Genomic DNA, 13,225 nt, shown 5'->3' with positions numbered 1-13,225 from the left:
GAAGCAATAGCCAGTAGCCAGTTAGCTTGGCTCAGCATGAGGACAGGAACTCCTATTAGCTCCAATTCAGCTGACAAATAAATAGCCTACATCTTGTTTTACCTTGTGTGGAAAGTGGATTTGCAGGATCGCCAAGAAGCTGCAACCTTTAGAGTTGAATGATGAAGGCAACGACAAGGTTTAGGGTTTCTTCCTGGAATTGCAACTGGTTTCCTGATGCTACAGATACAGCAATTATGAGCTGGTAATAAAAGGTTTAATTGCACATGCAATAACACATAAAACAACAGTTATAAACCCATAAGGCTGACAAAAATCACAAATATCACTCATATTTATAATGTATAGCTGGAAAATAGAAATGGGTTAAACTTCTCACTGAATCACCGTATAGTGTTATATAAACACGTTGTAGCGTAACGTCCTCAGTTGTATTGACTTATTTATATAGAAGTAGGTCAAGTATGACTTACTACACTTCAGGCTATGTCTAAATATGCACTTACCATGCTAACGCTAGTTTCACATGAACAGGGCTTATGATCATATGTGGTCCCTGCATTTTTCATGATGTAGTTTCGCTCATTTCACGAAATCTTCCGAAGTCAACACATATGTCACCACTTAGCGCAACTATTCAAACATAAAACGTGTGATGTGCTAAGGCAGGAACAAACCATTTCATGCAGAACGAGGTGTTTGGTCAATGTTCTAGCCCCCCACATACAGTGCCACTGACTTCCTGCTTCAATGCTTCAATGTCAACTGAAACTTTTGCCGAAATTGCTGAAAAATACAAATATTCCAGAGATGGAGAAACAGACGGAAGTACTAAAGCAGAAACACACTACTACTGAGCTTACCAGTCACAGCTCCGCAGTCTGTGTCACCGAGTTAAATTTCTGGGGAGGTGCTCTGCACTGTCACCCTCTAAACCGCCTATAGCTCTTTATGAATATCCTATAATGGGTGGTATTTCTTTAATAAGTAACCTTTGAAGATTTAGTTATCACATAAACTAATAAATTATAGTTTCATTACACTGAAACTGGGAAAATGCTCACCACATAAAGTATATGTAGATTTCTACCTTTGAGTGATTGCTCAACTTTTTAAGCCCCTCCAATTCATCATATGGACGATAAACTAATGAATATAAATGAATGGCGATACACGAACAGAAGATCATACTTACACATGAATAAACCTTTCATTGTGTTTTATTTATTTATTTATGCCTTTTTTTTTTAATTTTTACAGTGATACATTACTGGAAAAAAATTAATAATAATAATAATAAAAATGGCGGTGGTCCTGCAAGTGGGCCCATTCTTCACTGGTCAATTACGGTTGTGAGTAATTACGCTGTGGTACCTTCATCCTCACAGAAAAGCCAAAGAACTCACGTGAACCACACGATGCAAATCGGACCCGGGCAGAATAATGGCCAGCAAGCTGCATCTGAAACAAAAAAACACATGGGACCATAAGGGAGCACTTTAGGAGGGAATATTAGCTTAGTCACACAATACTGGGCTCATTACCCACAGTTATACAAAGGATGTGCGGTACAGATATTCCCTATTAATCATTTCAAAAGTAATATCTGTTGACTTTTATTTTGTGTGAACATGAGTTTCTTGCATTACTCATTATTACAGCCTGTCACTCCCTGAATACAAGCAATTATGCTCCCCCAAAGATAGTGGCTCTGCTGGGGCCGTTCTCTAATTTCATAATGATCGTCAGCGGGTTGATGCTACTGTTTTGAGTTCGGCTTGAGATGAGAGGAGAAGCTAAATTCTAAAGTGCGGCAAATCCTGAAGATCTCATAGAGGAGAGTGTCTCAAGTCCCAGCTTTAACAAGTAGTCCAAAGATTTAACGCTGACAGTGAAGGCCGTAAAAGATTATTAGAAGCATCAAAAATATATGATACAATATATCTCAGAATAATATGTTTAAATTAAACATATACCTAGAGCTTAAGAAGAAATTATTCACTGTCAGCTGAATATTTATAAATAAGATGTCCTCTTTAAATGTGCAACAAAAAAAAAGGAGTAAAGTCCGGCTTTTTAATCACTAAAAACTTTATTTTCTTATATTTATAAGTATAATTAAGCTATAAATTTTGATTGCATTTGCACTAAATAAATCAAAAGAAAGATCTTAATTAAATGGCCGGCTATGTTGGAAAATAGAATAATAAGCTAATAAATAAATCTTAAATATTTTATTCCGGAAGAATTATTGTTACATATTTCGTTTAGCCTCAGAAAACATTCAGTACATACCCAGATCAGCCACAACATTATGACCACTGACAGGAGAGCATGCAGACATCAAGGACTGTCATTGCTATGGGTTTGATGGTGTCTGGTCTGGTCTAGAACACACAATATTAGGGAGGTGGTTATAATTCTGGCAGGGTGTCAACAGAAACACATTCTGTGGACTTCATGTCTCTTTTGAGGGTTAATTTTACTTCTTGCAGGGGCGCCGCCAGAAATTTTGGGCCCCTTGGGGTGGGAAAAAAACACATTGGGCCCCACCCCCTCATGTTAAAGGCTGGTAAAGGTGGCCGTAATCTTGCTGAATATTGTATTTCTATTAAACCAAAAAGATGGACATTTTACTGTATTAGGAACGACATGAGGCATTTAACATTTAACCTTTTTAACTGGCTACCTACTTGCAGCAGCTAACTTTATTTATCGTCTTCCCCTCTGTCTTCCTTTCAGACTTACTAGACTGTCTAGTAAATGAATGTAGGTATGTGTGGATGTGTCTGTCTTCATCCTTAACCAACATTTCAAATAAGTAAGTGTGCTGTAAATTCTGCTGAAGGGACATCGTAGAAACTCTTATCAACGTAGCCTAATGCTAACAAAGCTAGCTCACTAACTAGAGATGATCAACACCTCAGTTTCAAAAGATGTGAAATGGAGCTACGTTAAAAAGGTTGCTGCTGGCAAACAGAAATGCAGACGGCGTTTAGCTCCAACCTCCACCTCCACCATACCAAATGATTTATGTGTTTGGGTTTAAATTTGATCTGAGTGTTTGGTCAGACCAGGAGTGCGTATTGATCGGTTGTTTCATTTAGACTTCTCGCCCTTTTCCATATTGGTTGTTTTTCCACTAGTTAAGATGTTTGGACGAGAGAGACCTCATTGAAGGAATTCTTATCTAATTGCAGATGGATTCAATCTAAGCTTTTATTCTTTCCACACCGACAGATTCTTCAATATATTCATCAATATATATTGATCGCGAAACTATACAGAGCCGTGCGACAGCTCATTTCAAATGAAAAAGTGTTTTGTGCTCAATGGTGGTGGCAGGTGGTTGTTAGGCCGCTCCCCCTGCTCCTGATTGGCTGTAATTATCTATTTTCATTGATTCCGAAGTCACATTGACATGAATGATGCCTTATTGGGCCTGGAAAAGAAAGTACTATTGATTAGTCACATAATTGAAGCCTTTCCCCTTTCATCACTGCCTGTTTTTTCATTTCCTACAAATGCCAATCCTGCTGTTCAATGATAAATATTAAAAAAAACAAAATGTTGTTGCGCCTCACGTTGAAATAGTTTCAAAGCTAACAGCTGTGATTTAAGCCAGATGTGGTGTTGTGTGTAGTAAATCTGCGACAGCTCTTGCTAAATGTTTACTTGATGTTAAAAAATATATATTTTTGTATTTAATTTCAAAAATTAAAGAAAATATGTATTATTTTTGCCCACCCACCTTTGGGTGTTTCTTCTCTTGCTCTTTAATTTTATGTGCCGTTCTTTGCCCTCCTAATTGTCCCTCTAGGATAAATAAAGTTTTTTTTCTGATTCTGATTTTATTGTAGCTGAAAGATACAGCGGGATTACTAATATGAAATGATAAAATGATTTGGAAAGAGATTTAATTAATTGGACTGTAAAGCATTACCAGTTGAGGGTATTCACGGCGCATCATCAGCGCATTATAAATGTGGAAGTTGCCATATTGGAGGCACTCGGTAAGGCAAACAAAGCGCACAGTCTGAAGTAGATCTTGGAAAATAGTGAATTAATCCCGTGTTTTTTTACTGCACCAAGAGGGCAGACTGTGAAAAATATTTGGAATTTTATAGACGGACAAAAGTTATTACAAATCAGAAAGAACAATGCCAAAATCAGACTAAAAGAGGCACTTGTGGTTAGCGAAGCTAAACCAGGATCTACGAGGCAAAGGTCTGGACAACATCTGAATTTCGCTCGCCAAATCCGCATTTCTTGTCAGGTAATTGAAATGTTGATAGCAGCGACTCTTAACTAATTTTCTGGTGTAATGATAATAATCTGATATTATCTCTGATATTGATATTTTGCCTCCAGCTAAGCACCGCCCCTCAAAATACTGCACACAGTTTAAAGGCTGTTAAGGGGGGAGGGGCTCTACTTGCTTTGGCTTCACTTTTGAGGAGCAGTTCCGCCTCCATATTTACACGGTCTATAGTCCAGGGTGTCAGGAAGTCATAGTAAAATGCAGGTCGAGCAAAAACGTTCATTAATGAGCCTGTGAGTGTCACCGCGTGAGCGATCTGTGGTTTTAAGGGCACGGCACAGATGATAAAAAAAACGACTCCTGGTTGAGTAGATATTAAATGGTCAGACGGTTGAATTGCTTTGGACGAAGGCAGAGTCCCCCCCCCCCTCCGGCTCACGAGCGAAATCACCAACGCACCCCAACCCTGAGAAGAGCTCAGGATGTACTTCACACACGATTACGCTCAAAAACAAGGTGGCAACCAAGCGTGCAGCCTGTCAGTTTTGCCCACTCACTCATCCAGAGCTGGCAGAGAATGGCAGCGTAGTTGTTTTTTTCATCAACACCGTTATGATTTGTTCATGTTCAGAGTGTCAGAGTCTTAACAACACCTCATCGTGTTAATGTTTTAATTTCCTCACGTCTGGCTCCATATTAAAGTGTTCCGTCTGCTTCTTCTTCTCACCAGTTTTGAGTTTAGCAAAGTACGGGGTGTCTTTCTTTTTTTACGGATTGCTAAAATCTTTGAAGTCCTCTTAATGTGATGTAAGGAGCCAAAGATGAGAGGGTGGGTAATTACACAGTGACTCCTGCTGTGCCCGACGTGAGCTCAAAAAGCTGCACTGAAAGGGAACAGGCAGATTGGTTAAAAATGGGTGCAGAAATAATTTCAACATGCTTGCACACACATTTCCATCCCTGTTTTTTTTTTTTTTTTTCCCTTACACTGATAGCCGAGAGCTGGCTCAGACCTCGGTAATAAAGCTGAATCCACTCACATGTCTAACCTCTGCCCCGTCCCACCTTTCTAGAGAAGTACCTCGGTCACCAAGTCCACAGCTACGGACAGATTCTCTCCATCACCTTCACCTCCGAGACCTCCGAGCTGCTCCCCGACCACCTCACCTTGCTCCTCCAAGGCTCCGGATTCACCGCGTCTGCTGACCTTTCCCCCCGACCCCTGCTTGACGATGCCCCGGGCCTCACACCGCGGCACTCTTTCACTGTCAGGTTGGTTTTGTGAGGATGTGCATGTTCCGTTGTAGGTTTTTTTATTATTATTTATTTATTTTTTTCCCTCTGTGGGAAATACCAAAGCCTTTGCATTGGATGGATGTCGGCATGTTTGTTTTTCCTCTGCATCTGTGCATCTCCCCTGTTGCCTGTGTTGTTCCTTGCCACATTATATTTAGAGTCCACAGACTACACACTATCCAGGACACGCATGTACTGATTACAGCTCACCCACGTCGACTCTCGGCTGTCACGGTCCCAGCAGATATGAATGTAGTGATGAGCCAGCTCCTTCGCGCGCTGGCTGTCATGTAGATCTGGCAGGTAGTAGCTGTGGCATTACATTTCCATTTTTATTTTTATTTTTATTTTTTTACATTTAACGCGTGGACTCACCTGGAGTGACATGAGATATGTGAAGCAGTGGAGAGGCATCACGAGTTCACGGATGTTTTACTGAGGAACAAAGGTGAACAACAGCAGCAGATTCTCGTGGGAAAGACGAGGTAGTTCTTTAACAAAAGGAGCTAGCAAAAAGTGCGACGTTCTGACTGAAGCGAGGAGGTCACTACACTATTAAGCTCCGGGAGGCCGAGGAGGAAGGAACAGGGGGGGCGGCTCTGATTGGAAAGATGACCAGGTCGTAGTGAGGAAAGGAGAACTAAGTGGATTATAGCGACGGCACGCAGAGCACAAGATGGAGCGGAGAGTAGCTCCAGGGCCTGGGAGTACAGTATTGGGACAGTTTGTCCCTTTGACAGCCTGATATGCCAACACCAGGGCTTGAAATTGGGTACAAGCATCCACATACTAACTTGACACACCAGGTGGTTTATTACACAAGGTCATCTGAGAAGTTGTCCTTGGGAGAAAAATAAAAAAAATTACAGCCTATCACGAGTTAACTTCAGCCATTAACTTTAAGTCCTAAAACACATAGTTAAAATTCTTTCCTCATAGGGTAGTAACTGGTAAACAAACTGCTACTGCTCAAATACAAGCTAGGGCTGGGCGTGTGGAACTAAATATAGATCGATACAGTACCGATACCAAGGCTCGTATCGGTATCGGATCGATACTAGCGTGATGAGATTGATACTTCTCTCATGGTCCAGTAAATTACTCACAGAGTTCCTACGAGTGCAGTTTCTCTCGAAGTCTGTGAAAGGCAGGAGCTTCTATGGCTTTTTTTTCCTAAAACAATTATGTGTAGTAAGAGGAGAATTATTTAATTTTTATGCTGTCAAATTGTTTTACCTTGTAATCAGTTAATAGAAACAGATTTTCTTGACTAAAATATTTGTCTTGTGTTTTATCATAATCAACAAAATAAGTTATGCAGTGATCATAACTTTTCTAGTAATGTTGGTATCGGCGATACTAGCCCTGCATTTACTTGGTATTGGATCGATACCAAAATTCCCAGTATCGCCCACCCCTACTACAAGCATGTGTTGCAATCATAGACTGAATAGATATGGACAGCGTGTCCACACTCCCTTGCACTGACCAAACAGACGTATTTTGCGTCCCTGCTTGTCATGAAAGGGCGATAGTTCTGTCCCTGTCCCTCCTCTGAACACATCCATACCATCTCAACTTGACCTTTGACTTGACTTTATCCCAGCCGTCCCTCTAATGTACTCATTCTTGAGCCTGTTTATCCTGGTCACACCCAGAGAAAACCTCAATGTCTTCAGCTCTGCTACTTCCAGCTCTTCCTACTTCCTTTACCTCAAAGCCATCGTCTTTAAACCGTGGTCTCACCACGGCCCTGTGAACCTTTCCTTTCATTCTTGCTGCTACTCTTTTATCACACCTGACACCTTTCTCCACCCGTTCCATTCTGCCTTCACGTGCCTCTTTACCTTTTTTCCTCATTGTTCTGAACCGTTGACGCGTTCCCCTCATTCATGCACAAGATGAGGAAGACTACGCACACAAGAAGTAAAGTGTGCAGATTTTAAGATGACACGATTGGACGTTGGTGCAGGAAGTAGCTCGTACATGAAGGAAGTGTTAAAATAAAGCCAAATATGAGGTTGACGTTGTGTAGAACATATAGCTGCCCACGTGCTACAATTAGGCTCAGTGGTTCCACAGCTTAATGGCAAAGTTAAGTTTGAATGAAATATATATTTTCCATATTTTTTTAATTTTTGAGTGTCTGAGTTAAAATATCCCTGACCTGCTGCAGAACTTTGCCGTTAACAGCTGCAGTTTTTAATGCTCACCCGCTCAGGTTGTGTATAATGCATACGGCAACCTCCCACACGTACACACAGAGGCACGCTTACTCAAAGCAATCAGATCCGATTCATATACAGACGAATATAAACTCCAGTAATTTTCCAGCAGCCCCCTATGGAAGATCTTAATATTATTCCTGCTCTGGAGGTAGGCATATTTTTAATAATAATTGGGGAGAAGCATAAGCGCTTTGAATACGGCTGCAATCATAGGTTGGATGATGTGATAAAGATAGCGGCAATCAAAATCAAGCTGTGTCACAGCTCTTGTCACACAGAGCTGATGGTGTTTACATTACTTGTAGCTGGCAGTCTGCTGTTTTTGTTTTTCTGGCTGTCTCTCCCTTAGATTATATTATGCTGTTTGTGTTGTCGGCGGTTGATTAGCATCTCTATTTGGAAACTGAGATCAAGCATTGATTGACTCGTGCCAGCGAGCTTTTTGTTTTTGCAGGATTACGACCCTCAAAAAGTCAATGAGGAGGCTTTTTTTTATTTTTATTTTTTTCATTTTTTCTTTGTCTGGTTTTGTTTCTTCGGAGCTCATCTAAGAATCAGTTGAGCTAAAGAACAGATTTCGGCAATTCTCACATTCCCTCATGCATATTGAAAGTCATTGATCTCTCTTATTGTTCCTCTTGGCTGTGAAGTAATCCCCTCGTGTTCAGCGTATGTGACAGCCCTTCTCCTTCCAGAGTCCCAATCAATGTTCTGTTTCTGAGACTTGATAATCAGATGATAATCTGCCGTGATCTGTAGCCCGCGCTTGTTGCTCGGGATCTTTGTTTGTCGACCAGTCCGGTTTGTCTTTTGCCGAAAGCCTTAACTGGATCTTTTGCCTCACGTCAGACTTCCTTCCTTACCCTTCACGGTGAAGTAGTCAATTCGTAGGCGGGGATGACTGGAGGCGGCGGACTGGGCCGGAGGAGTGAACCCTGGTGTGACGGCCTGTGGGGAAGTGCTAGTCTAATCAGTCACTTTTGTTGCGGAGAGATCTCATTAGGCCTGTCAACCTGGGGTAGTGGGTGCAGCTGGCCTGGTCTCCACAATGAACCCGTTCAAAAACAGGCTTAAGTCATTCACTCTATTTTTGTTCTCTTCCCCCCACTTGGCCTGGCGTCTCGTAGCCCGTAATCCTTCTCATCCCACTCAGCACCTCCTTCACACTGTTTTGTTGCAATTTGTCTTCAATTCTGCTCGTGTGTTTCTATCTTTAATTCTCCTTCTCAGCACCCACGGACCAACTTAACTTCCTCCTTCGTAGCCAGACCTGGAAGCCCTCTTCCTCCCCGAGAAGGGATTTACTTTTCTTTGTTTTTTCCAGGGCTGGATTAAGCAAAGAAAAGAAAACAAATGTTTAATGGAATTGAAGGGTCCGCATGGAAATTGACATCTTACGCAGCTGGGGAGCCGCGCATTGTCTTTCCCGTGTGCTCCAGTCTATTAGCTCAAAACAGTCCTGCGGAGCCTCCGCATGCTCCTGAGATGGCGCTCTTACAGTCGATGGGCAGCTGCCTGTTGGCTGCTGCTGAAAGACATCTAACAAAAACAGTGATACAATCGATAATAATAAAAAAAAAAAAGACAGAAAAACACAGTAGTATCATTCTGAGAGGGCGAGCCACCCTAGCTGGGGGATGATTAAATCATAAGCAGAGAGCTGGTCAGGACCCTCGGAGAGACAAAGAAAAAAGGGCTGATGTGGTGGCTGGTGTAACGTGTAAACCTGCGCTTTCAGGTTGCGTTTGTAATGAAGGCTGCGCACAGTGGTCGGCTGTCTAGAATCTCACTATGATTGCTGACAGTTTGGGGAAGAGTCGATATACCTGTAGGGATGTCTGTGCTGGAGGAAAACTGGGTTTGACAAAAATGTACATGATAGATATCATGTATCGACATTTCATCCTCGGCCTAGGCGCTCAGCAGCCACTGTAACATAACTGAATGATACTTGTACAAGACTTGTACAGGTCTAGTTGCTTTTATTCAGCGCCTTTTGGATGACCATGACCTGGATGACTGAGAACCTTCACAGGCTACTCCAGGATGTATACATAGATGTATACATACCGCCAGAACATTAAACACTCAGGCAGCAAAGAACACCGATCATCTGGTTGCTAAGAAATGTTCTGCTTTCCTTAGTTGGCGACCATGCACATGACACCATAGCAACAGCACTACCTCTATGGCACCTTCGCCCTGCCGCACTATTAAAACCACTCAGGCCCGGGCCGATGAACATTACAAAGAGCATTGATCCGACCTGCAAATTCACCAGATCCCAATCTAATCAAGAACTGCCTGGATGCATCGGAGCAAGCCCCATCAAAAGAAGCTCCACCCTACAAGCTACTGGACCTAAAGCATCTGACACCAACATCCCCAAAGGCCCATAACACGAATAATAGGGACCTACACAATATTAGGCGTTGGGTTTCAATGTTTTTCCAGCCACTTGAAGAGCTCTGTATTTAATATATCCTTCTTTCTCTGCAATTTCACCATTTCATTTCTTGACCAGTTTGGTTCCTTGGCGCATTCTAATCGTGGGCCAGATGCACAGGTTCACCGCAGTCTTCTTCAAGCCCAGACAATCACATCTTCTTTTCCCACTATCCAGAAACTGCATATAGCCCCTCAGCGGGGTCACAGCTTGAGACTTTTCAATCCCCTCCGACACTTCCATGCGTCTGGCTGGTGCACCAATGATGAGTTTCCCCTTAGTAGCACGAACCCTAGCTAGCGGAGCTTGTTGGTCGTCCAAAATGCAGCAGAGCTCGGCGACTAAACGTTCCTTTCTTGGGGGGAGTCCAGATCTCATTATATTTCTCATGTACATAAATACATGGCTACACTGTCCTGCAGATGCACCATCATGCAAAAGCTTTTAACATTTTTGATTGCAACTATCAGAGGCAGCACAGGAAATTAAAATAATTTTGATTTTTTTTACTGAAGGCCAACCATAAATAAACATGAGCATAAACACATCTCTCTCCACAGAGAGCATCTGCATTCATAGACGGTAAATGCTTTAACCTGTTAAGTGGTTTTGTGTTCCCACCTGATGCGGAGATAATTTCAGAATCAGATGAAGGAAAAATATATGGAAGCTCGGGGATTGAAGAGGAGGGGAATTGATGAGATTGAGAGGCGGATGCCTTATATCAGGCAGCATAAACTCTTCTCTCTGATGTTCTGTTCACTTTCTGTTCCCCTGACATCAGTGGGCGGGGAGGCTTTAATGGCTCGCTTGTAGTGGTATGTGTGCGCTTTCGGCACGTAAGCATATTTATGGCAAGAGGAACCACTCAGATGCTCAGCTATTTCATTACAATCAACTGATACAAGTCCTACACACACTGAGTCATCTGTGATCAGCTGTTCGTCATTCTAACTGCCAAAATGAGTCTTTCAGGAGGCTCCCTTGTATGAAAATGCAAGCCACTTTGCAGCAGTGGGCAGAGCACCGTGTGGTTCATCTGCCACTGAGCTCATTTCTGCCATGTTTGAAAATTCGCCGACTTTGATCAGAGATCAGGGCCGGCTAAATATACTGAACAGGCAGCAGCAATCGGTGCCAAATGGAGGGGGGGGGGGGAGTACGCTATGGGTGACTGAAAAAAGAAAGGTGGAATTACAAGGTGCCTGGGTTAACCTTCGATTTATTTACTATTAATCAACCCCTACAGTCCTGGACCAAGGAGGATCTTCTTGATAGGTGGGTTAAATATTATGAAATAATCCAGATAATAAGTAATCTACATCTTGAAACAACCTTGAAAACAACCTAGAAAACAAGCCCAGAAGAAGACCCTTATTCAGACGTTACTCAGCCACTACACCACAGTATCAGAACCTCTGAACAACGACTGGCTGATGTTTTCACAGCCGACACTGAGGAATGGATCTGTCAGTTGGTTCATGAGCAAGCCGCATCGACATCCACAGTTTTACATGAGAGATATACACCGATCAGGTTTTCCTAATACTGTGTAGGTCTCCCTTCAAAACAGTTGTGACTCATCAGAGAATGGACATGGATCTTCTGAGGGCGTCCTGTGGTGTTTGGTAGCAGAATGTTAATAGTGAGGGTCTTCGGTTCCTATAGACTGAGGGGAGGGAACTCTGTGGATCATCCCACAGATACTTGATCAGTTTGGGATGTAGTGAATTTGGAGGCCAGGTCAACACCTTGTGCTGTTCCTGTTTTTTTTGTTAGTTGTTCCTGAACCATTTTTGTCTGTAGTAGGCTGCATCCTGCTGGAGATGGCTGCTGCCATCGAGGAGTGTCCTTGCTATGGGGTGGGGGGGTGCCTGGTCTGGTCTGGTCTGGTCTAGTCTGGTCTGGTCTGGTCTGGTCTGGTCTGGTCTGGTGTAGGTGGGTGGTACATGTCTAAGAAACATCCACATGAATTCTGTTCTGGTGTTATTTACTTCTCGTGTCAGTGGTCATAATGTTACGCCTGATGGGTGTGTGACGCGTATAATTAAAAGCACTTTCTGCAAGTAGCAGAGACGAAACCCCTGCAATCACCTCTTGTTGTACCCGCTCTGAGCACAGTTTTGGTCTACTCCCGTAGGATCAGTCTCCCTGTTGGTCTCCCCGAGACCCATCTCACCCCATATGTGTTGTATAGATATATACGACACATATGCACATATGCAACACATATACATATATATATCGTTTTACTAAATTGGATTTTCTTCAAAGGCAGGGGGGTCCGGTTATGCTAATTACACTTCCATATCCATGTTTTATTTATGTAATTCCCCTGTTTCTTTACTTCATATTCATGTACCATCCTAGTAGCTTATCATCTCTCTGTTTTACACACTGTTTATGTCTTGCTCTCTTGCTCACCTTATATCTCCATCTGTCTTCTCCCTCTCCCTCCCTCTCTCTCTGAGGGTACTTGTGTGTGTGTGTCTTTGTGTGTGTCCAGTATTCTTTTGGGCTTTTCTCTCCTGATGATCTCCTCTCATCCTCCTCGGAGCAGGCTTAATTACAGTGTGGCTCTCCACACTCTGCTTGGTGCTGATTAAAAGGGACACTGACGGCCCATAGGGAAAGCATGACTGGGAGTTTGTTCACTTTCATGCACACTCTGCTTATCGCTGTCTGACCAGCTCCATTACCGAGGCTTTGAGGCCCAGTTTGTAATTGCCTCTCTTTATTACCGTGCCTACATGTCAGGCCAGGGAACAAGGACCCTCCGCATCGAGTGAGAATGTGTGTGGCAAGCCAGGCGTTGCGCGCACACGCACACACGCCCACACTCATGTGTGCGGTGTAAATGTGAATGCTAACATCCAGGCTTTGCGCAAAAAAAAAAAAGCATTTTGAAAGTGAGTTAGTGTCTTGCTGAGAACAATTGACCTAATAAAATAGAGACCATTGAGTATTCGCACATGAAAGGCCTGACGTAGGCTG

The 13,225-nt window shown here is 42.7% G+C and overlaps 1 protein-coding gene across 1 annotated transcript in view; it reads left to right on the top strand.

Moving 5' to 3' along the window:
- lamc3 (laminin, gamma 3) overlaps positions 1-13,225 on the top strand; it is a 121,221-nt gene that overhangs the window by 65,887 nt on the left and 42,109 nt on the right. Inside the window, exon 10 of the mRNA XM_047570643.1 lies at positions 5,335-5,533. Coding sequence (XP_047426599.1) covers positions 5,335-5,533 — 199 coding nt within the window. The remainder of the gene's footprint in view (positions 1-5,334; positions 5,534-13,225) is intronic.

The sequence above is a fragment of the Mugil cephalus genome, chromosome 19, assembly GCF_022458985.1.
Source record: "Mugil cephalus isolate CIBA_MC_2020 chromosome 19, CIBA_Mcephalus_1.1, whole genome shotgun sequence".
Classification (NCBI taxonomy): Eukaryota; Metazoa; Chordata; class Actinopteri; order Mugiliformes; family Mugilidae; genus Mugil; species Mugil cephalus.
The sequence above is the reverse complement of the archived record's forward strand: the minus strand, read 5'-3'. Positions and strand labels throughout refer to the sequence as shown.